We start from the raw sequence: 26,104 nt of genomic DNA, 5'->3' as shown, positions 1-26,104 counted from the left end.
AAAACCCACAGACAGTCAGACCGCAACTATAACCACAGCAGGTAATCATATATACACAACACCTAGATCGCACCCTACAGTCTGCACTAGAGAGTCTCACAGGCTGGGCACACCTGCGAGCATGGCCCCCCGTCTGACACGCATATACTAAATCTAGAAGTACCCTAGCCTAGCCACACACGAAAGCTTACCGCCTTCTCTAATAAATCTACCCATAGGAACACACTAGTAACGCTAAGCGAAGCTCAAAAGTTAACCTTAAACGTGCCGCACAATCTAGATCAAAACTCCAGCAGGTTAACTGCTAGCAGTGCCTGCCTAGCCTCTCTGATCGATACTAACTCATAACTATCCTAGATTAGAGGCATATTAAACATGAACACTAGCATGACTATTAACACGTTTAACTTGTTAAGGCTTATTAAACATGAACACAAGCACGATTATTATTACGTTAAACTTGTTCGGGCATATTAAACTTGAACACAAGCATGATTATTATTACATTTAACTTGTTAAGGCATATTGAACAGGAACACAAGTATGATTATTATTACATTAAACCTGTTGTTAATCTTCTGTAACGCTTAATTTAAAATATAAAAAAAACGAGGCTGTTATGCGAAGGAGATGTTGCACCACTATGCTCCCAACCTGTATGACAACGTACATCCCTTTTTCTTCATTCTGTACCCCCCATAATTCATGCCTCAATAAAAGAAAGATTGACAAAAAAAAAAAAAAAAAAGAAATATTCTTTGCTGCTGGAGTTTAGTAAAGAGAGTTAATGCATAATACTCGTTTCCTGTCTCTATATTTTCTGACATTAAGACTAGGAAAATCTTGAATTGTTATATTTAGAAAAATAAAGCTAAAATACAAATATGAACTTAACTACGTACTTTTTTCTCTCTTCAGTTTAATACCAGGGTTTGTGATTTCCTATTTTTACTTATGTACAGGTTTTGTGTTGATTTAGTCACATTTAGAGGTCACCAACATATATGACGTTGTGTGTAATAGGTATATATATATATTTTTTTTTATTGCTCCATGGTCCAGTTCTGATGCTCACGTCCAGATGCTTTCTGCGGTGGACAGGAGTCATCATGGGCACTCTAACCAGTCTGCGACTCCGCAGCAAACACCTACGCACTGTGTATTTTAACAACTTTATATCATGACTTCCATTCATTTATTTAGCAAATTGAGCTACAGTAACTCTTCTGTGAAATGGGATTAGATAGGCTAGTGTTTGCTCCCCACCTGCACCAATGAACATTGGGCACCCATAACCCTGACGCCGGTTCACCGGTTATACTTACTTGCATCACTTTTAGTAGGTACTAAGCACTGCATACTGGAAACACCCCACAAGACTTGCCGTTTTGGAGATTTTCTGACCCAGTCATCTAGCTATTACTATATGGCCCTTCTCAAAGTCTCTCAGATCTTTTCAATTTCACACATGAAATTCAAGAACTGACTGCTCACTTGCTGCCTAATATATCCCACCCATTGACAGGTGCCATTGTAATGATATAATCCATGTTGTTCACTTTGCCTGTCAGTGGTTTTAATGTTGTGGCTGATCAGTGTATAATGGTGTAGTTGCAATGGGTTACATTCACCACTATATCTAGATAATACCCTGGAGCTAGAACACATCTTGAAAACCTTCCACTCAATGATTATGCATATGCTAGCATATATGACTAACTTTCTAAGCAAGATGGTAAAACTACATATATTAAAGGAGTAGGTTATCTTCTTAGCATGATGACTTTTCAACAGTGAGATGCATACTAAAGTCAATAGAAAAACTGAAATACATAGCTTGTTTTTATTTGGGGTGGGGGCGGGGGAGTTGATGGATTGTTACTGGGAACATTTCAGTGAATTATTTTTTGGCTGCTATTTTACATTGCTTAGAAACATTAAATATTTTGGGGACTAGTCACCCCCGGTCAACTGCTATATGGGGTGGCAGGACTTGGGGACTCACAAACCTTTTTTAATAAAAGTACTACAATATTGTGAACCAATGAGCTTTAGGAGTATCTCTCAGATAATAAAAATAACTACCTTTATATTCTGCAGCCACAGGGTTGAAAAAAAATAATGAGTGCATTGTACTCCCTAGCATAACCAGTTAACCCCCAGCTGCCAGCACTGTGGGTTGGGAATAAAAGTAACTGCTCAAACTATTCTTCCTGTGTTTTGGGACAAACCCACTCAATTGTTCCATCCAATCTTATGTTAACTCATACATGTGTAAGGAGGGTTTTTATAGCAAAATGTCTATTTTATAATCTATTAAGCACGTGTAAAGTTTAGAATAGTGTATAAACATATTTTGCTTTAGCTAGAACATGTTTTATAGTATTTCATCGTCTTTTTATTTTTTGCATTATGTTGGCTTTTGATATGGGATTAAATAAGAAAACAGTAATTCATACAATCAGTTTTGTATTGCTTATTGAAGCCAGTTGTTTGAGGCTCATAGTAGTAAGAATCATGGAGACACTGAAGAGACCATTCATAATTCTGAGGTCAATGCACTAAATTAAACTTTGAAGAACTGACTAGTGTGTTCCATACAGTGGGCCAAGCAGCATAGCTAACAAATTGTTGAAACATTTCCCAAGTTGGCGGTTTTCTTTTAAAAAAAAATATATAACCCCCCCCACTCTCTCTATAATTTCCAGTATAGTTTATTAAAGGGACACTATAGTCACCCAGACCACTTCAGCTCAGTGAAGTGGTCTGGGTACCAGGTCCCTCGGGTTTTAACCCTTCACATCTAAACATAACAGTTTCAGAGGAATTGCTATCCTAACCTCAACATCTGAGGAAAGGGATTTAGGGGTGATTATTTCTGATGACTTAAAGGTAGGCAGACAATGTAATAGAGCAGCAAGAAATGCTAGCAGAATGCTTGGTTGTATAGGGAGAGGTATTAGCAGTAGAAAGAGGGAAGTGCTCATGCCATTGTACAGAACACTGGTGAGACCTCACTTGGAGTACTTGATACCTTAGAGAGAGTTCAAAGAAGGGCTACTAAACTGGTTCATGGATTGCAGGATAAAACTTACCAGGAAAGGTTAAAGGATCTTAACATGTATAGAGGAAAGACTAGACAGGGGGGATATGATAGAAACATTTAAATACATAAAGGGAATCAACACAGTAAAGGAGGAGACTATATTTAAAAGAACAACACCTACCACAACAAGAGGACATAGTCTTAAATTAGAGGGGCAAAGGTTTAAATATAATATTCGGAAGTATTACTTTACTGAGAGGGTAGTGGATGCATGGAATAGCCTTACAGCTGAAGTGGTAGAGGTTAACACCGTAAAGGAGTTTAAGCATGCGTGGGATAGGCATAAGGCTATCCTAACTATAAGATAAGGCCAGGGACTAATGAAAGTATTTAGAAAACTGGGCAGACTAGATGGGCCGAATGGTTCTTATCTGCCGTCACATTCTATGTTTCTATGTTTCTAAATAGATTGTTAAATAAAATAACATTTTGTAATGATAAAAAGAGCAGTTTGACACATTGTAAAAGCTGCAGAAACATATTTAGCTGTTTATGTACTAACGTTACTTTGAAGCAAAGTTCTGAAAGTGTAGCAACTAACAGGTTTCCATGGTGACTACTTCATGTTTAAACCTTTTCTCCAGAACCATTTTATAGATATAGTACCCATAAGTGTCACAGCTTAATCTTAATAAGATTGGCATATACTGTGCTCGAATGGTCTGAATTAATCAATTTAGAATCATCCAGAGGAAATTTAACCCCTCATGTAACCCTGCTTTTTTTAACTATGTGCAACACTATAGAAACCATGCAAATATTGTAGGGTGAAATTTGCTAAATGCTATTTAAAGTGCCTTTAGTTATATTCTACAAAGTTTAGATTTCAGCATGTATATACTGGGGAGTTATTAAAATTATCATGAAAACTAACAGTCTAAAGCAGCGGTTCCAAAACCTGTGCTAGCACCACCCTGCCAGTTACGGATTACCAAATTGTGTCTCAGTTGTCTTTTTTCTCTCTTTCAAAAAAACACCACAGACACAACTGGGTCATCCCTATACTTGGACTCGGAGGAAGTGGGGAGAAGCATTACCACTGGTCTAAAGAAACATTCCAAAAGGTTTCCATGGTTATTGCTCCACTTTTAGAGCATTTTTTTAAAAACACCAATTACAAATTAAAGGCTATCATTTCATATGCATTTCTCAGTCTTTGCGTAATTCTGTTGAGTAGTGCTTAATCTCATGTTGCACACTACTCCAGTGTGCTCGTGACTTGGTTTAGGGGGGTGAAAGGTTTTAAAAAAAAAAAAAATTAAAAAAAAAATCATAATTTGTCTGCACTAAACCAAAAATACTGATAATAAAAAAAAAAATGTTCACTTAACACCACCCACATTTAACTTAAGTATCAAAAGCTGCCACCACCAAAGCTTTTTATAATGAATTGCCTTAAGTTGCTGCAAGTCCGATTAAAAAAAAAAAAAAACACAAAACACAATTAAGCAAAAGATCGGTCATAAAAATAAAAACCTACTAAATAAAATACATTTCTCTAGGTTACAGACAAAGGCAGAACTTAACAAAGGCATATTTATTATGAAAAACAATTATTGTGCATACATAAGAAAAATAGATGACAAGTAAATAATTTACACCAGCTGTTTTATTAAAAAGGAGAAATGAACAGAAAATCGTAATTACTCCCTTTGCTGTTTATTTATCTTCTGCCTGGGTGAGTACGGATCGAAAACTGCCAACATCAAAATTAGATTGGACTCCCAGTTAGCACACATTTGTGTTCAATGGACTTTTGCCTCATCTCAGGTTTCCAAGCAGAACTTTAAGGAAGTACAGGGCAGAGGTAAGGTATAACTAAGAAATCTAGGATTTTTTTTTTTTACCCCCAGTCCCTCCTTGGCAAATATAAACACAGAAATAATTATCCAAATAGGAGGCATCATTGTGTAACTAAATCATAGGTCACACTCTTTGTTCAACCTAATCTGTCCGCTTCCAGGGTATTATGTCTTCGATAGCTATATCCAGTTTGTAAGGGTAGGAACAGCCGTCCCTCCTACTCCAAAGGAAGGTAACCTTATTTGTTTGTGCAGCTGCTTCACAGAGCTGATAAAAATAGCTCAAATAAAGGAGAAGCATAATAAGAAAATGAGCTTGACAAAGATCGGAGTGTGGATCGAACCTTTGCTGTGTTTCTCCAATACATATGATGTTTGGAAAAGACCCTGAGTGCCTGGACTACATTGTCTTCACTAATGAGAAAACGGTAGGAAATATCACTCTAAATGCCATGCAGTATACGTAGGGCAGTGAAATATTGAGGGAGAAACCAGAAAACAAAAAGGCACTCATGATTACACACTGACCACCCTACACAAATACACACCAGCGTTCACACACTGACAATCCATAGTGTGGCAAAAATATAACCAAAATGCAGAAACGACCTGTAATTAAATTAATGTTTAGGCCTGGTGTTACCAACTAGGAAACTGAATGCATCTCTTTGGAGCAATCATTAATTTATTGCTACTATAGAATACAATTGAGAATTCACATGGTGTGGAAGTGGTTTATATAAAAACCTTTGCAGTGACGACAACAGTTCCAGGAAACATTAGAGCTACACACTATTTCACTGTCTGCCAGAGACGCAAGGGGGGAGCATAGGTAGGACTAACCCAAAATGTCATATCCCATGACTGGTGTCACAATAAAAGTTTTTATCTTTGAAGCATTCCTGCATCAATCAGGTCAGCTGACTATTGACAAGGATACATACAATTCTAATGTTCTTTACTTTCACCCATTCCCGTTTGTCCCAGTTTGTGGGACAAGCTCTAAATATTTCCAGCAAATTGCAGTAAAAAGAGCAGTAATTCGTGTTTATGAATAAACTAGCACTAAAGGAACACTACAATACACCATAACCACCACAGCTCACTGTAATGGTTATGGTGCCAGGGCTTAGTTCAGGAGAGCTACAGGAGGTACCTGCGTAGGAACCCTCAGCTCTTTGCCATTTGTAGTGGAGGCAGGGCACGGAGAACAGCATACCACAGGCAAGAAGTCAAATCAATCAACTATGTATAAGAGGGGAAACAAGGTACATTAAGCCATCATAACCACTACAGCAAGTGGAGTTTTTCAAATATATTTATTGAGATTCAATACTATTGTTTCATACTTTACTTCAGGTTTACTTTCTATTAAACAGCAACACAGATGTTTTGGTCTCATATAATAATTTACTGAAGTCATAAACACAAACAATTTGTGCACGAAAAAAATAAATACAAATTCTGGCACAAATACTTTGAGACAACACATGTATTAACATAAAAGTGTAGACTGCAAATAAGCATGCAAAACAGTCAGCAATTGCAGGAACAGATCAATCTTTCTTAACGAACACTTACCCTATGAGAAAAGGCTGTTTTAATATAAAATGTAAACAATGTGGAAATATAAGACCCACAAAAAAAAAGTCAAGTACCAGTATATTTATTAGAACCTATGGTGTTTAACAAATCAATTAAAGAGATAAAGTTAGCATTAAATACACAGCTTAAAACATGTAACATTTACCTGAGGCTTTTTCAGATACTTAGCAGCAAGACCTTTATGACAAATATTCATTACATTCCAATATTTACAGAAGTCATTTAGTCAAAATAAAATATATATTTTTTAGTGAGTTTGATTTAAAATAATTACAAAATATGGTTTATATTCTCAGTCTTTATACATATTTACAGCAAACTACTTGACAAATAACAGGTAGCACCCTATTGGGCTAATGTTTGTCTGTACACAGTGCAGTGTTTATGTCAAATTAGCTTTTAAGACATCTGCTTCAAATGCAGTTGTAGAATTAAGTCTCTAATCTCTTCTCTTTTATTCTTCACTACAGAAAGAGGGAACCATTCTTCCAAGTGCATTGGATGGTCAAAGTTGTCAATTGGTTTCTGCATGATAAAAAGTATTAAAAAAAAAAAAAAGACAGAGAGACAAATTAAAATACAAAACATATACAAAATATGTCTGATTAAGTATGAAGGATTTGCATAAACTAGATTTTTAAAAAATCATTTAAAAAACATTTAAGATTTTCAATGTATCCTATGAATGCATAACATGCAGTGACATAAAATAGTTTGATTAATGAATTTAATATTTTGCCAGATATGTGAAAAATGTTTACATGATACAATTCAAATACATTTTAAAAATTCTGCAAATTAATTCAAATTTTGGACATGAAACGTAAGCAAATTTAAGAAAACAATGCTTCTGACAGACGCATAAATTTTCAAAGGGACACTATAGGCTCCAGGACTACTTCACCTCAATGAAGTAGTTTGGATGCAGTGTCCCTATAATTTTAGCCCTGTAATGTAATTCAGGGGTAAAATACTAAATCTGGAGCAATTAGCTGGTTTCCAAAGTAAGGGATTCATATTTAGGGTTTGATCCCAGAATTTGTGTATTGTGTATTTAACAAACAAACAATCTTCCTAATCTATAACATTATAAACATATTAATAAAGTTATCCAAGTTTTCTTTCTAAAAAAAAAAAAAGTTCAAAAACTATACCAGGAAGAAACTCTCCACATATTGCAAGAGGTATAGGCCACAGTCTGTGCTATTGTCCTGCTTTGGAACTTTAGGATGAATAGCTGTGAAATTCGAGCTGTTGAATTCTCGAGCACTTGTTTTTTTCATGTCCCACTCTACTCTTAGATATCTGAAAAGCAGAAAGAGGCAGAATTAATTATGAGCAGGAAAAACTGTAAATCAGCAAGAAAGACCAATATAATAAGAGAGAGGAAAACAAAAAAACACTTATGGATTGTGTATTATGTGAAAATAATGCCATGAAAGGGTTTGGGTGTCCCATTTTTCACTGCAGCTATTGTTGCCCATGATACACTTTATGGATATTTTTAGAGCGCCAACAGATTCCGCAGCGCTTTACAATATTATGAGAGGGTGGATTTAACTATAAATAGGACAATTACAAGAAAAACTTACGGCGCTATATAAATGGCAATAATAATAATAATAATAATAATAAGAGAAATAAAGATTTATGGGGTTTTTTTTGTGTTTTTGTCCCTGCATCTGTTGTCGACATTTGAGTGAGCTTGATCACTTAAATCTTGCCTGTGTGCACAAAAAAAAAAAAAAAAAAAAAAAAAAGGTACGTTCTGCCCAAGATAGGGGTTCCCAGGCAACATGTTGGCAAGCTGTGCATTATACACATACATTATGGGGAATAATTACATGGATTGCTACAAGATGCTATAATATGGCCTGCTCTTGGCATGTTGGGCAGATCAGGTTATATATTACACACATATACAAATCCACGCACACATAAGTATGCAGTACAAGTGGCTAACACTGAAAAGGGTCAGAATATCTCCGATTTATCCAAAATGCAGACATTTATTAGGCCATGTAATTACATTATAGAACGATACAAGCAGATACTTAACAAAAATAAAAGAAGGAAATGAAGCAAATAATTTAGTGAGGAAGAAAAACACAGTTTACCACTTACTCTCTTAAAACATGTATGGTAGATGGGACAGAGGGTGTTGTTAAAGAATCAAAGATGAGGAAGCAGGATCTATATAGAATGAAATAAACACAAATTTACAAACATTAAAAAAAAAAATCTAAGAATGAATGACAACAAATACAATAATTAAAACAACAATCAGGTAATTGCAAAAAAAAAAATGTGTTTGTAACTGTGATTCTACATGAAGAGGTGCTGTTTATGTTTTTGCTACTAAAATATGTGAACAAGACAAATATATGACCCAGAGAGTGTTTATAAAAACTCTTCTTATAAATGCAATTTGTCTTAATAGATATTTTGAGAACTAATGCTGAACATCTGGGACAGCAGAAAAGATAATGCTGCTGAGAAGGGTAATTAGTCTTTGTTTTGATATATAGTTTAGGACATAATCAGCTGAAATGTCCATTGGCATATGGTGAGGGAGGATTAGGTGGGCAAAGGATTCCCGTGTCTAAGTTAATGTCAATTATATTAGTCACCAATAAAGTAAAATTGGATCTTGCAAAAAGGAAAAAAAAGGCAACAACATGAAGGGGTATTTACAGTGAATTGTTGGAAATTCACAAGGGAACTGTGAATTTTAAGAAATTGTAGTTCACCCTGAAAAAGAACTGTCAGATTGGTTTTCCACAACTGTAGTTAAAGGAACACTATAGTCACCTAAATTACTTTAGCTAAATAAAGCAGTTTTAGTGTATAGATCATTCCCCTGCAATTTCACTGCTCAATTCACTGTCATTTAGGAGTTAAATCACTTTGTTTCTGTTTATGCAGCCCTAGCCACACCTCCCCTGGCTATGATTGACAGAGCCTGCATAAAAAAACAAAACTGGTTTCACTTTCAAACAGATGTAATTTACCTTAAATAATTGTATCTCAATCTCTAAATTAAACTTTAATCACATACAGGAGGCTGTTGCAGGGTCTAGCAAGCTATTAACATAGCAGGGGATAAGAAAATCTTAATTAAACAGAACTTGCAATAAAGAGCCTAAACAGGGCTCTCTTTACAGGAAGTGTTTATGGAAGGCTGTGCAAGTCACATGCAGGGATGTGTGACTAGGGTTCATAAACAAAGGGATTTAACTCCTAAATGGCAGAGGATTGAGCAGTGAGGCTGCAGGGGCATGATCTATACACCAAAACGGCTTCATTAAGCTAAAGTTGTTCAGGTGACTATAGTGTCCCTTTCATGCCTACGATTTGCAATTCCTTTGTTCTCCAGGAGTCCAAGTTCAGTGAAGACACTTCAGGAACAAATATATTTCAAGTGAATTACTCGTAACCAAATGTAAAAACCAAATTAAAATTACCTTTTCAATATTTTCCGAAAGCGGATCCTTTCTGTCGTATGCTAAAAAGTAAAAAAAAAAATATTTAATTTTTTTTAATTTCATCATAAATGGGGGGAGGGAGGAACATGTAATTTGAAATTCAGTTTAAATCTACACAAATTAGTACATTTGTTAAATAAAACAAAATAATCTAATAAAATATATTTACTTGCTTAGATTTACAAGTAAAAATAATGATTAAAGTATGTTAAACTACACAAGTCAGAAAGACAGCCTTTATTGAGCCAGCTGTATGTATGCCAGTCACATTCTTCAAGGATTGTCACCTTCAGGTATTTCAGCTGCTGTTGACTGCAAATCCCATTATGCTCGACAAGCACAGTGAGATTTGTAACTGATGGTAGATGGATTAACTATCCTTACACTCAACCCCAAACTAGTATATAGACTATGTTGGGATTATACAAGAGACAACATTTCTTAGATTTAAGCAGTCAGTATAAATACAATGTGTCTGCTCAATTTGTAGAGCTTTGTGTATGAATCACTTCATGCATAACATTAAATCAGTTTAGATAGGTGTATTCAGGGGTATTTTATTACACAAGTCTTAGACATACACAATCCCTTGGGGGGTAGACCATATATACCTTGCATTTCACGCTTGGGATGGATGTCTTGGAAGGAGACTGGCAGTGGCTTCCTAGGAATCACATACATATAAAGGTTATGGTAGATTTTATCATGCTCAAATAGTCTGTATTTTATTTTTAATTTGAAACATGCATTTACAAGTCATTACAAAAAATGTATTTATGTTTTTAATGACACAAGATTAAAATAGGATTAAAATATGAATAGCTTAGTAGGACACATTTTTCTCACCTTTAGCATCTGAACTGTGTTCATATTCTTTGATGATGCGGTCATTTAGCACAATGACTGATGTGCTGCTTGAGGGGATTCTGGTTTCCTGAGACTGAAGGGTAGTGGAGATAGGTTTGTCTGAATCTTCATAAACAGCTTTTTCTAACCCAGGAAAACAGATGACCACCAGATACCAATGAGAACTACAATTAACAAAAAAAAAAGTGTTTCAATTGAAACAAACAGAACCAACAATCACTTCAGCAATTTAAATTTTGAGGATAAATATTAAACCAAAAACATTTAATTGGTATATGCCTAACTTAAAAAGTATTCAAGGTATATACTTTTCATTAACTGGCACAAAGACAAAATCCTTAGAGAAAAGATCAATGTGGCGAGTCCAGGTTTTCACTCTCTGATGTCGACGTTGTGCTGAACTACATGAAAGAGAGAGAGAGAAAGAAAGAAAAAATATCAACACCAGGACATTTCACAAACAAGGATTTTCTTTAAAACTTTAAAATTTCTTTTCGAGTGTTCATGTTCCAGGCAGTGAATTAGACAATTTTTTTGTGTAATGGTAAAGATACATACGTTAAAGTTGTTTTGTTGTCATCTAAGCCCACATCCTTTCTCGTTAAACACTTAAAGAAGAAACTGCTGAAAATGTGACATTTTTCTGCAAATACTCTGGGAAATTTTTCCAATAACAGGAATCTGGGGGTTACAAAAAGACAACGTAGATGTTATTTTTGAAGAGGTGAATATTTTTAATTAGCATAGAATGAAACAACATTAAAAAGAATAATTTTGTGTAGGCCATTTAAAAATGCAGTTTAGACAAATTATAAAATCACTGCTGCCTTGCGTGAAGAGCAAATCAACAAATTAATACCAGCAAAGCTAGCAGCTAAGTCTTTTCCATTAAACAAGTCAGAGGAAATACTACATGCTAACAATCATTACTCTAGCCACAATATTCGGTCTTAAACAATCTACAATCTGCTAATACAATTCCCATCAATCTGCTTATCTTGGGTAGTAATCCGACAAGAATTAGCTTTCCCTAGCATTTCTGTTGAACAAGGACAGCTGGCGTGTCAAAGGTGATTATTATCTGGCTGTACATTAAAGAAACACCATATATTCATCCACATCGGGTACACTACATTGCATCACAGGGAACTCCCTCATTCCTCATACATGAACCTCATGGATGGCTTTACTTAACCCCTTAAGGACACATGACATGTCATTATTCCCTTTTATTCCAGAAGTTTGGTCCTTAAGGGGTTAAACACACAAAAATGACAACAAATACTCACTTGAGATAAAAGTCAATAATCACATCATTAAGGAATTCTCCATGTTCCAGACATTCCAAATCTTCATTTGTCACCCACAGACCTCCTTTGGTTGGTGGAGGAGGGTACACAAGTAACCTAAAATATGAAGAATAAACTACAATGTAATAATGCATGAAAAGCAATATTCTGAAAAAAAAAAAAAATACAAAAGAAAGGTGGATGCATTTGTTTTGAAAATCATTGCACATTTGAGATTGGTTCCTTAGTAGAGCATTTCAGCCTACTGGCATTTTTCACATTTGCTGCTGGTATTACAATTTATAATGTATGGGATTATACAACACTACAGGGGGTTGATTACTATATTATGAATTGTGGAGAAATGACAATAGTTTGTGTGTGTGTGTATATACACACACTCCCTCAAGGCCAGTTTCCTTCATCACTCCCGTTCCTTCATATATATGCAAAATGATTGGTAAATTATTGGATGCGTGAATGCAACTAGTTTAGGGTATTTTTTGTTTGTAAAAAAAATCTTTTTTTACATAAAACTTATTTTTGATAAGCATTGTCGAGACTCGCAGGTCTCCAAATAATTGGCGTCACTTCGGGACACAGAGGTCCCTAACACCCTAGTCCCTAGTCTCTTGGAGCTTTGCATCACAATGTAATAGGGTAATACCTCCTTATAGTAACTCTGATGGGCTTAATGTTGTGTAGCATACAGTGCTAATAGAGGTAATATGGAGAACAGTATAAAATAAACATTGTAACAGGTTAAACTTATGGGTCTCAGTCACGTTAAGTTCCTGTTGACTTACAGGTGTTTGCTTTTAATCTCAATTAGGGGAAAAAAGTGAAGACTTGCAGGACCCTTCAAATTTCAGGAAGCGACACACAGATCCCAGTACAAGTATTTTAAGTGCGTGCAACAATGTTCCAGTATCAATTAGTGCAGGCAACTGCACTAGTTTAGGGTATGATTGGGCAGTGAATGTGACTGTGTGGGTGGATGGATGATAAATGGGACAGGGCTGGGAAATGAGATGTGTGTGTGTGTGTGTGTGTGAATTGCTCTCTTGGTGCAACATGTGTGTAGGTTGCTTGAGGTGTTGTGTATTTCTAAGGATGCCGCTTGTGGGGGTGGCCGCTTGTGGTGTTGTGTATTTCTGAGGATGCTGCTTGTGGGGGTGGCTGCTTGTGTTGTTGCTTGTATCTGGGGATGCTGCTTGTGGGGATGTGTGGATGCAGCTTTTGGGGTTGCGTATGTGTGGTATAGGTTGTGGGTGATTGTAGTGTGTGTGATTGTGAGGTAAAATTGTGTTTTAGTGTGTGTTTGGGGTGGATTGGGAGAGTAGTGTGTGTGGGGCGGGGGGATAGTAAGGGCTGTAGTGTATTTGTGCAGAAAGGATAATGTATCTGGGAATGGTAGGGACTGTGTATGTAAGTGCAGACCACTTCTCTTGTTTCTTCCAGCAGTGTTGCCATGGGTAACCAGTGTCAACACTGAAGGGAGCATTACGTGAGGTCTACATTGCCATTGAGGTGTGTGTCCAGCGCTCAGCAGTCCTTGGAGCCCCACCTCTTCTGTGGTGTGGAGTTTCCAGCACCTGTCCCTCTCTGCTTCTGCCATCCTTTTTCTATTCCTGGTGTTTGTGTGCTCGAGGTCGCACCGCCGCCCACCCGCAGTGTCTCCGCGCTGCCCTTGCCCACACCTTTTAGCTCAACATAGCATAGCCCCAGGCACCATGGTTCATCGTCCTAGTAAGCATGGGCTGACCAGTAATGTAGATCTTTGATCTACCCACCAGCCATGCTGCCCCACTCCTCCCTGTAGTTCCAAGACCATGGCCTCTGTGCCCTTATGGGAAATATGGTCCTGGTATAAGGGTAGTGTAGGGTTTAAGAGTAGAACTGAGACATACAAATCCCAATGCTGGTTGAGATTAGTGAGAGCTTCAGTCATGGGGCAGCAGCTATTTCAGTTGCCGTCATTAAAAGAGCAGCAAGAGCCACTCAGAAGTGTAACTCAACTAATCATGATCATGTATAACCTAGTGCTGCCAGACATCAGGGCCATTCTAGACTATACAGGGCTATGGAATATTAACCAGTTCATTAACAGGAATAATTGTATGCACAATGTCACTATTGGTGTAGTATTAAATGTTAAAGAAAAAAAATATTAATCATCTGTTCCTTAGCTGGTCTTAAAATTAAGTCAATACAACCTCAGCTGAACAACACCACACAACTTATTACATTGTGTAATGATTCATTTAACAAAAATAATGCCAAAATGGAAAAGCCATATGTGAAAAACTAAAGTATACCTTATGATTCAATAGCTTGTAGAACCACCTTTAACAACAATAACTTGAAGTTATTGTAAAGTCCTTTTCTATACGACTTTATTAGTCTCTCACATAGTTGTGGGGGAATTGTGTCCCACTCTTCTTTTCAACATTGCTTCAGTTCATTATTTGCTGGCATTTGTTTATACACCGCTCTCTTATGGTCCCGCCACAGCATTTCAGTCAAGATGAGGTCTGGACATTGACTGGGCTATTGAAACACCTTGATTCTTTTCTTTTTCAGTCATTTTGTTGTAGATTTGCTGGTGTGCTTGGCATGATTGTCCTGTTGAATGACCCAATTTCGGCCAAGCTTTAGATGACCTAACATCTGACTCTAGAATAATTTGGTATAGAGAGGGGTTCATGGTTGACTCAATGACTGCAAGGTCCCTAGGTCCTGTGGCTGCAAAACAAGCCCAAATCATCACCTCTCCACCACTTTAATTTTCATCAAACGTGGTGCTGAGCATTATGGCAAAACATCTCCATTTTTGTCTCATCAGTCCAAAGGAAACTGTTCCAGAAATCATGGTTTGTTCAGACACAACTTTGCAAACCTAAGCAGTGCTGCCATGTTCTTTTAATAGCGAAGAGGGTTTTCTTCTGGCAACCCTTCCAAACAAACCATACTTGTTCAGTTTTTTTAATTGTAATGTTATTAACTTTAGCCTTTAACCCCTTAAGGACACATGACATGTGTGACATGTCATGATTCCCTTTTATTCCAGAAGTTTGGTCCTTAAGGGGTTAATATTCTAACTGAGGCCTGTAGAGTCTGTAATGCTTGTTTTTTTTTTGCAATTTCTCTGAACATTGCATCTGTCTTGAATGTTTTCCACTTTTGAATAATGTTTCTCACTGCAGAATAATGGACTTTAAAGTGTTGGGAAATGGCCTTATTAAGCGTCCAGTAGTGACTTGAAATGGATTCAGTTCTCAGTTTTATTTTGTTTTGTTTTTTCTTCCCCTCCCCACTTTTTTAATGTCCAGTGCAGAAATGTGTTTGCTACAACTCTGCTACTTATTATATTGGGCGTACCACGTTTGTAATATTGTAATCAATCTACACTACAAGGATACTTGTTCTCCAGATAGCTCTTCTTTTTATTCCCTTAAGTTCTTTTAAATTCTATTTTGTGAGAATTTTCAGGACTGGAGGAACATTGTTGCTGACACCAAGAATTTGGAGCACATTTACTGCCATGGTGGAGTGAGTCATTTGTTTCCTATTGCTTTTGTGATATTTTGTATACCTATTCTCATTAGTTTTTATCAACAGATTATATATGTATTTGTTCCTTTATTTGCGGTAGGGGTCCATACCTCTCCCTTGCTTTATGTCTTATAACCCTTCCCAGTTTGATTTTCTAAGATCATTGCTGATCTCTTTTCTCCTTGGCATTGTGTTAACACACCTGAATGCTCCAGAAGAGCAAAATGCTATAACGTTGGCTTTTATTGAGGTGGTCACACTTGCTGATTATCAATTAATCAAGGGCATTTGATTAGCAGCACTTGTCTGATAGCATCTTAATTCCTATGGAAGCAGTAAGGGTGTATTTCGTTTTTCACACATGGGTTCTCCATTTTGGCTTTATTTTTGCAAACAAAAATCACTACGCTGTGTAACTTGTCATGTGTTCTTGTTCATCTGAGGTTGTATTTACCTTATTTTGGGACCTGCTAAGAAACAGATGATTGTTATTATGTCCTGATATGTAAAACTAAGGAATTAAAATAGGGTGTACTTTCTTTTTTCCCATCACTGTGTATCTATCCATCTATCTATATTTATTTATTTATGTATACATACTTTTGAAGAGATCCTCCATTCTGCATTGGCCTCCAGCTATGATCTTGCTTAGGAGTCAATGAAAAAGACAAACGACCATTTTGAGATCGATGCAAAAGACTGTAAGAAGGGGCAGGCTTTTCAGCAGGCTTTTCCTTTACACCCTGAGGAGGAAAATATAATTTAGCATATAGATACCCTGAAAGTCACAAGCAGAAGCTACTACTAACAGGAAATGATGACCAAACAGTCGGAAAGCAGGGAATTAAATACAGCAGCATGGAGTTGAAATATATATATTTTCTACAGAAGCATTTTAAATTTTAGATAATCGATTACAAAAGCTTCATCTGTGAAACAAAGCTGGAAAAACTATTTTTTGAGCATCAGGAAATACATCTGGCTTAACCCCTTAAGGACACATGACATGTGTGACATGTCATGGTTCCCTTTTATCCCAGAAGTTTGGTCTTTAAGGGGTTAAAATAAAGTGCAAGTAAATAGTTAAATGAATAAAAACAGTGGCGTACCTTAGGATTTTGTTCTGTATCCACGTCTCTCTGAAAAAGGACAACAAAAGTAATGTTTCAGAGTTTATAGAAGATCCTAAACTATATGAGGCAATATAGTATAAGCAGGATATAAGTCAGGCCATGCAAGTGGTCGTTGAAATGTGCCAATAAAGGCCAAATTATGCATTTTGGGATCAGGAGCATAAATGCACATAAACCCTAAATGGGATTTGGGATAACTGTAAAAGGAAAAGAACTAAAAATTATAGAAAAAAGACCAGGCAACAGCACACCATGCCAGTCGGCTGCTGTAAAGGCCATAAAGTATATTAATTCACATCATAAAAAGTATAAGTATGACACTTTATAGATCAATATGCCTTACCCAGCCTTTAATAGTATGTAATGTAAGGCATCTATTTAAAAAGAATTTCATTAAACTGCAAAAAGTGTAGATGTGGGCCATCAATTTAAATAGGAGAAAGGAGATTTCAACTACAAAAAGAAAGAAAGATTCTTTTCAGTATGAGCAATAATCATGTGGGTTCAGCGTTTTTTTTCTGTTTGTTTTTTTAATAATTTGTTACATTAAAGTTAAAAAAACAAAACACACACACACAAAGAAACACCTACAAATCGCTATAATAACATACTTTTTCATTCCAGCCAAATCCACCTTCAGTGAAGTAATTAATCCTGAAGACATTTGTCCAATCAGATACTTGTCATAAAGAAGCATTGCGGACCCATGGCTCATTCATAGCTTTGCATGTTATGTTACAGCTTTTGCATTTTATGCTGGACATAAAATGGATTTAATTACTAAATGTTTTTAGTCCAGAGCTCAATAGTCACAGTCATGTCTGAAAGCCATTAGTTGTAAAATGTAACGTAAAAAAGGAACACTCCAATCACTATAACTACTAAAATGCTCTGTAGTGGTTATCGTGCCAGGAGAACTCTGGAAACCCCAATGTAAGTAGTCAAACTATTTTTAGAATGTTTTGACATATTACTTTGAGTCAGATGGGTGCTGCTCCTTAACTCCACTTAGGCCTTCAAGGAGCCGGAAGCACTCTGTCTTAACCAAGCCTTGCGTTGCAGGGCTTAGCTCATTGGCTAAGAGTGATCAGCTGATGATCTCTGCCAAGAAGCTGGCCATGCTGCAGGGCTTTGTTCAAGAGAGATATTGGTAGCTCATAAGCATGAGTGTCCAGTTTTCCAGCATGTAGAGTGTAGGTGGGGATTGGCAACCAGCAGTCCCTAGGTAAGAATACAAAAATGTCTAAAGTGATTTAAAATGGTTTGACTACTTACAATGTAAGTTGACACGGCACTAAAGGTACCATAACCACAGCACGATTTTCAAATGAAGTGATTTTTGTGACTAGACTGTCCCTTTAAGGATAACAAAATCTGATTGTCATTTTGTAGTTAAGAAGGAATTTTTAGCATTTTGTGACACAACTGGAGTTTACTATAAAGTGGCTTTTTCATCTACCTTTGGATCAAGAGCAGACAAGCAGATGTGTGAATGAGTGACAATGGATGTGCGTCTTTATTTCAACCTATTGCTATTAAGGAAATTCACTGGCTGAGCTATTAAATTTAACGTATATAACAAGAACACGAAACTGGAAAAATGCCCTGACCACAAAATCAAAAAGTGAATTATCAGATTTGAAACTTAATATTTATTAGCTACTGATTAAAAAAAAGGTGAAAATAGCTGTGTGTGAATCGAGAGGACAAGTGCTAGATAGTTAGAAACTAACTAATGTATTAAAAACGGGAATGTCCTATAAACAACACATTAAACATAAAAAACAAAACAGAAAAGGATACTGGTAATACCAGAATAGTGTGTCAACCAGAAAGTTCTGACTCAGAGAGCAAAATACAGTTGCTAGTTCTGTTCTGACAAATTGCAAAATTTAAGAGCAACAATATTGCCGTCTGAAGAGGTAAAGTATTTGTCCAGTTTCGTGTTCGGTATTCCATTAGGGTTCATGCCCAGTAGCCCTCTGACCTTATATCTGTCTTTTTATCTCCCACCTGGTTTCTGATATAACAAGAACATTTTCAGATTTGTGACTGTAATAAAAGAATAAAAAAAAAAAAAAAAAACAACCTCTGGTACAGATCGAGGGCTCAAATGATGCTCCTGCCGTCGTGTCATGTGGAAATCAAAAAAACAACTTGACATAAATGAGTTCTGTTCAGGACACAGCTCCTTCAGCATTGGGTAAGCATCATCCCAGGAAAAAATCTGCGCTAGAGAAGATGAGCCGTGTTTACTTGCTCTCTTCATGATCTCAATCAACTGAGCCTGCTCACTTTTGGTGGGAATATTATTTAACTCAAGAAATATAAATTCTGTGGTTTTAGCTGTGGAAAGAAGAGGGGAAAAAAAACAAAGAACTACTGTTTCAGTAAATGTAGTAGGTGTGTGGCATATCAAAATATATCAGATACACAAGATTTAAATGCAGACAGATTAATTGTCAGTGTGCAAAATAATAAAATGAAGTGTATAAAAATATATATTTTTTTAAATGGTTTGTTTGTATTTAGAACACTTACCAGTTAGTATGTTGGTATTGGCTTCAGTCTGTTTGTTGAGAGATTGTGCATGATCTTTATCTACCCACAAAAAGATGATGGCTTGGCCTTCCAGAGAATCTCCTCCATTTTTCACCCACAATCCATATCTGAGCAGTTTACTTGTATCCACAGTCAGACAGACACCTATGAAGATTAACAACCTGCAATTAGCCTAGTAAACTCAGGAAATGTTTGTTAATTTCACCATACACCCCCCAAAAAATATTTTTACTATATAAAGTAACACAAATAAGTTGTTAATAATCAAAGGGTATCTGCCATGCTTTAAAACTTTGAGCATGAAATTGTGCTAGCAAATATTGGCAGAAAAATTGACTTAGAAAAACATGTATTTGTACCACGTATTGGTCAAATAAGCATAGACTCTATGGAGTAGATTACTATTACTATTGTAACCTGGTGCTTGGTTCTGGATTAGTTAAGCACCCTGGCTCAGACTGATGGGATTGAGTGCCGTTCACTATATATGCTGTAAATAGATTCTATGGAGAGCAGAAAAGACCTCCCTCGGGCAGTCATTCTGTTCTTCCAACCTTCGCAACCACAGCGCATGTGCTGTGATTGCTATGGAAACTGCCAAGCCAATGCAGCAAGCACTGGCAAGGGAGTATAGGAATGGAGTGACTTATGAATCACAGAAGACCAGAGGAGGAGCAGAGGATGGACCATAGTTGGGTGTTACATAAAGAGTAACGCCCAAGAAGCCCAGAAGATGGTGGCACTGAAACAGAGGTGAGGTTCATATATCTCAATATTTCACATTAAATACATCATGCATCTTTGTGATATGATGCATTAAATGTATAAAGGGGCGATTTAAGGCAAGTAATTATTTTTTTATTTTTTTTATCAGGGGTTCAAGGGACTCTCCAGGCAGAGTCTTTTACTCACCTGGTTCCAGCGCCGGGAGCCTCGTGAAGCCGCGCCCCCTATTTCGTCAAAATGACGAAATAGGCGGGCGCGAGCAGGGAGCAATCAGACGCTTCCAGGGAGCAATCAGACGCTTCCATTCATGCCGCCCTCTGAAGTCCTGAGCGCACTACCGCGCATGCGCGCGGCCGCGAGCTGAGCTGACTGACAGCTCAGCTTGCGGTCTTTGCCCGCCCCCCTCCTCTGCTGACAGGCTGGAGAGAGAAGGAGCGCACACAGTGCCTTCTCTCTCCTGCACACGTCAGACGTATTTTGATACGTCTGACGTGTACAGGGCCTTTTTAGGGCCCTGCATGATAGGAAGTCCCTCTGGTGGCCGTCTGAGTGACGGCCACTGGAGGTATTCCTATCAATCAATGTAAACACTGTATTTTCTTTGAAAATACAGTGTTTACACTAGATTGCCTGCAGGGAGCTATAGATCATACCTGAACAACTACATTAAGCTGTAGTTGTTCAGGTGACTATAGTGTCCCTTTCACTTTAATAATCATTTATTATAAAGTAGTCTGTGTAAAGCACCCCAATGTATAAAGAATTTAAAAGAAAAACAAAAAAAGAAACGTTTTTACACATATTTAATAAACTAATGAACAAAACTATAGTAGTACAGTAATACTGATACACAACCAAAAAAATACAGACTAGTCAAACAGTAGCAGAAGAGTGTTTACATATAAATTTACCTTTCAGAGGAATAGTGATAGATTTGTGTGAAAACTAGAATGGGGGAAAAAAACAAAGTAAATTGAAAAACTGCATATATATATCATAATAAATAATAATAGAAACGTTGACAGAAATAAATAAATCAAAGAATAAAGAGAACCACTATTAAGAAGGTTCTGTTTTAAATTGCCTTTAAAATTATAAAAATTTTATTAGGAGTTAGATCCCGTAAATGTATAAAATCGTACTCACACACAGCAAAAGAAAATTGATGTGTGTAATCAAAATAGCAGCACAGGCTGGACTAGTTGTAAGCAGCAAAACAGACAGGGGGAAAAAAAAGAACAAAGAAACAATTTGTATGTATCTTTGTAAATACAAAGTAAACAAGTATCCATCTGCCTTGGTGCCATCAAGGTAATATAGGCTATAGAAAACTGCACTCTCAATAGCGGAGTTGTATTTGATTCTACACGTACTTGGCAGAGTATTTATAGGACTGATGAAGTCTGATAACTGGGCAGCGGTCTAGTCACCCTTCTGGGCTGGTAAAATCTTTATCTGGGGCCTGTCTGTTAAACTGAGCTTTTTTACAACAGTGAGTTAGCCATTTATAACGGATTCCAGGTATAATTACTCACTATCACTTAGTTCTGCTAATCCTCTCATATTAGGAGTACATTGTAGCTACTAACAGTTTATTTTACACTGTGCAATGGGTACCAAATCAGACTGATACTTTTTCTTTTTTTCCCCAGAGTTAATGATTTAAGTGAGAATTGTCAGGAATTTAAACTATGTTTCACATTTACAATCAAAAATCTCTTCCAGCTTCCAGTTCAGCTACTATAGCCTTAAATTTGAAATTCACTTTCAATTCCTGACAATTCTCACGTTAGGGAATAACCCCCTTTGTGTTTACAAAGATAAATACTAATATTTAAAGACATTTTTATAGCTGTATTTTCTGATCATTTTTATATTTTACAGAATGTCAAATATAAGTTTTAAGGTTTCTTTAATGTCATAAAATTCCCCCAAACCCTGTACTTGTTATCTCAGTACTTCTTTGGTGACCTATATCTTAAAATATTCCATTTTGTTAAAGTGATCAAATAATCATTTTGTGTATTTGTATGGATTCAAGAATTAATCCTAATAATGTGAGAATGTAAAAAAACAAAAATCATCATAATAAAGTCGGTATGTGAGAAAATTAGCCACATTCAGTAAACAAGTTTACAGGACATTTAGCAGACTGTAAAGAATCCCTTTAAGGTACTGCATGAAGCCCTTCATGGAACCCAGAATAGAACCCTATGAGTATATAAGTATAAGTACATATAAATATGAATTGGGCTGCACTGACATTGTGGTAGGCTTGTGCAATGTATCATTATATACTGTAACTAAACCCCATTATTTTCTGCCTAGGTGAGGTGTTTTTAAATAAAATAATTACATTCTGTGAGACTTGAAATTGCCGTTTAGTGAATGAGTGAGTGCGCTGGATTTTGTATGTAGTATATATAAGTATATATACATATACACACACGCATGCATACATACACACATATCAATTCAAATAAAACTTATATGTTATCCTGTGTAATGCAGCTGAAAGATTGTAAATATTACCTTTACACAGCCAGTTGATCTTGCCTTCTTATTGCCAAAGTAGACATACATGTATTTTATTTCCATTACTGAACACTCTGCCTTGTTATTAAGCTCTGTTCCCTTTTTAGAGGACTCCTTAAAACAATCAGATAAATACTGTTAACAAAACGAAAAGCAGGAAACAATTCTTATACTTATCAAGATCCAATATTTGGGCAAAATAAAAACTCTTTGCTCTTTGAAAAGTCTTTGCTTATTAAAAGGACAGTCTAAGGGGGGTGGGGCCTAGCCAGCAAGCTGAGCAGTCGCATGAAAGCTGAGCTCCCGCTTTACTTGCCAATTTCCTACAGATACTCGCCATACTCGAGACAAAAAAACAAACCTAAGTCAGGGTGACCTGGTGAAAAGCCTGATACTTTACTCGAGCGTCTTGGAAATTGGGAGCCCAAAGTGGCTCGATGCGGCCTATGGGTGATGGAGTCGGGGAAAGGCGGCCGCTCTCCTTGTCCCTACAACGGAGGTACAGATCCACTGAGATCCTACCCCCACCCCTCCCTAGGGAGCAGCAGGCTATGGTACACAAACCTGATAAACATCCATCCACGGTATTGCCGGCACACTCCCTTCACGGGCACGCATTCCCTCAAGTAAAAAGAGCCCGAAGATGGCGCCAAAGACGACAATGTTTCCCGCGGGCCTGCAAACCCACGGAACCTGCCAATGGCTACACTCCACCGCAAGAATTACCCTGCAAAATGCAGCCTACAAGCAAGGCATGCAAAGGGGACACTTCTGCATCTGCACCATGCTCTGTGCTGGGACCTGGCACTGCTGGAGGGGGCCCAGGCGGTCCTCGTCAAGCCTCCTCTATTTTCATCACCCAGGTGCAGGTCCCCACTCGGGCATTCTGCTGGGCCCAACCCTGGAACTATCATGGGACTGTCATCCCACAACGGGGCATCGTCTGATCTTGGTGAAGAGCTGAGGAACTTACATTTCTGGCTGAGATGTGTCCTCATGATATCCGCAGACACTGCAAGTTTTGGGGCCAGAAAAAGTTTGTTTCAGCTATGGCTTGAGGGATTTTCGACTAAATAACAAGGGTGGCCTCCTGGGATTTCTCATGTGAACCTACTCTGTGCAAATGAAACATTACTTGATGTTACTCTGCTGTTTCTCCTATCTACTTTCATAACCCTTTAAAAATGTGCTGACCAGTCTATATACTTGATTCCATGTGAAATGTTATATAATGGCTATTTTCTCAGTGTATACAGTAATACCCTCTATCATAAAGCACACCAGAAATAAAGAATTCCCTAAATCTCGAAGATGGAAACATTGACATTTGTGAAAACTGGTAATGTTGCCTTTTGTCAACCAGAATGACCCCAGTGGTTGTCAGACAGGCAATTCCTAGTGAAGACTTTCAATCGCCTCTACACATTCAACTTTGCCAAACATTTTGAAAGCTGCAAATTGACTGAGCACATAGCTTGCCTTGCATGCATCATACTGCCCCAAAGCTTGCATATGTTAAACCCTGGCTGTAAATCAGGATTATTTCAGAAAAGAAGAAGTATCTGCAGTGTAAAGAGGGTGCTGAATAAAAGGGGAGTATAGGATTTTATTTTTTATCTTCAACAGGAGTTTCAGAATCTTGAACAGAGTAACATGCCAACATTATTAATAACTATATTTATTTAAAACATTACTGTCCCTTTAATAAGCAATTGTGAAACTACTAGAGGATAATAGGGGTTTTGAAAATAAGATGCACACACTAGACGTGCACAAAGCAAGAGAGAAATAAAGCATCAACTAGATCAAAGCTAAAATGGTAAAAATATGGATTGGTTACTGCCCATTCAGGGGGGGGGAGGGGGGGTTGGAGGAAAAAAAAAACAGAATCAGTTAGTAAGATATTACTTGCAGAAAACTAAATATTACTGCCTAGTGTGTACAGTATGTTTTTTGCTACGTGGTACATTCTCCCAGTAGATGGTATACCTGAGTTACTGCAGTCTCAGATGGAGGAGATCGATAAGGAACAGGAAATGCATTTTTTTTGCTACTTGCCTCTTCATCACTGGAAAGAACAACTTTAAAGGAAAAAGAACTGTTAGTAACCAATGGGCTTTTGTAGGGCTGCTAATGATAGTTTCTATTCCTAGATGCAAAATACAAAAATTATATCACTTTTTGCCAATTTAATATGCATAAAAAAAAAATTTTGTGTGTATATGTATATATATATATATATATATATATATATATATATATATATATACACACACACAAACACCGCTACATCATGCAAGAAAAATTTGCATCAGCTAAGATCACTTCTCCTTTAATAATGTTCTGTGGCGCCCTCATCGGATCTATAGCTATATCCTAAAGGGACACTATAGTCACCAAAACAACTTTATCTTAAAGGGACTCTCCAGTGCCAGGAAAACATATTTGTTTTCTTGGCACTGCAGGACCCTGCAGTACCCCCCATCCTATGTTGATAAAGGGGTTTAAACCCCTTACTCTCCGCTTACTCTCCTCCCCCGCCGTCAGCCGGCGGGGGAGACCTAATGCGCATGCGTGGCATTGGCTGCACACTAGACCTCCCCATAGGAAAGCATTATTCAATGCTTACCTATGGGGATTTCAGCGACGCTGAAGGTCCTCACATAGCGTAAGGAGGTCCTCACGTAGCGTGAGGACGTCCAGTGTAGTTTAAAACACTTTTCGTGTTCTAAGAACACGGAAGTCCCTCTAGTGGCTGTCAGACAGACAGCCACTAGAGGGGGATTAAAGCCTGCAAGGTAATTATTGCAGTTTATAAAAACTGCAATAATTACACTTGCAAGGTTAAGGGTGGTGGGAGTTGGCACCCAGACCACTCCAATGGGCAGAAGTGGTCTGGGTGCCTGGAGTGTCCCTTTAATGAAGCAGTTTTGGTGTATAGATCCAGCCCCTGCAGTTTCACTGCCATTTAAAATGCATATATATATATATATATATAAATCCTGCAAAACAAAAATTGAAACACACATGATAATATTACACCAAACATTATTTGCTCAAACAGGAATTGTGGTAAACTGCATAGTTTAAACCAGGGCTCGACAAATCCCAGATGTCAAGTCGCCATGGTGACCAAATATTTTACCTGGGATTGGTCAGCCCGTTCCATACTCCTTCTGTCTCAATCCCCGTGTAGCGCTGGTGGAATTACTTCCTCCCAGTGCTGAGGCAGTACAGCAAGCAAGCATGAACATCTGGTAAAAATCAACTCTGTTTGCTGCACGCCCTTTCACAGACCCGGACAGCCTGCAAAATCATTCCCCTGTGTTGCCTCAGCATATGGATGAAGTAATTGCAGATGCCTTCACTTGCTCCAGGAAGTGAACATGATATCGAGACAGGTGGATGAGAGGAGTCTTGACCAGCGGCAGCCCACTCC

General features: G+C 37.4%; 1 protein-coding gene across 1 annotated transcript in view; it reads right to left on the bottom strand.

The window, feature by feature from the left end:
- Positions 1–6,558: 6,558 nt before the first annotated feature.
- SENP7 (SUMO specific peptidase 7) overlaps positions 6,559–26,104 on the bottom strand; it is a 42,312-nt gene continuing 22,766 nt past the window's right edge. The window contains exons 8-23 of the mRNA XM_063457534.1: positions 24,655–24,746; positions 22,663–22,779; positions 21,042–21,075; positions 19,384–19,548; positions 18,932–19,188; positions 16,819–16,848; positions 16,310–16,452; positions 12,155–12,271; positions 11,424–11,546; positions 11,174–11,266; positions 10,845–11,029; positions 10,610–10,662; positions 9,978–10,018; positions 8,638–8,706; positions 7,668–7,818; positions 6,559–7,038 (exon numbers count right to left, since the gene is read on the bottom strand). Coding sequence (XP_063313604.1) covers positions 6,913–7,038; positions 7,668–7,818; positions 8,638–8,706; positions 9,978–10,018; positions 10,610–10,662; positions 10,845–11,029; positions 11,174–11,266; positions 11,424–11,546; positions 12,155–12,271; positions 16,310–16,452; positions 16,819–16,848; positions 18,932–19,188; positions 19,384–19,548; positions 21,042–21,075; positions 22,663–22,779; positions 24,655–24,746 — 1,796 coding nt within the window. The 3' untranslated portion in view covers positions 6,559–6,912. The remainder of the gene's footprint in view (positions 7,039–7,667; positions 7,819–8,637; positions 8,707–9,977; positions 10,019–10,609; positions 10,663–10,844; positions 11,030–11,173; positions 11,267–11,423; positions 11,547–12,154; positions 12,272–16,309; positions 16,453–16,818; positions 16,849–18,931; positions 19,189–19,383; positions 19,549–21,041; positions 21,076–22,662; positions 22,780–24,654; positions 24,747–26,104) is intronic.

Source organism: Pelobates fuscus, chromosome 1 (assembly GCF_036172605.1).
Source record: "Pelobates fuscus isolate aPelFus1 chromosome 1, aPelFus1.pri, whole genome shotgun sequence".
NCBI classification, from domain to species: domain Eukaryota; kingdom Metazoa; phylum Chordata; class Amphibia; order Anura; family Pelobatidae; genus Pelobates; species Pelobates fuscus.
The sequence above is the reverse complement of the archived record's forward strand: the minus strand, read 5'-3'. Positions and strand labels throughout refer to the sequence as shown.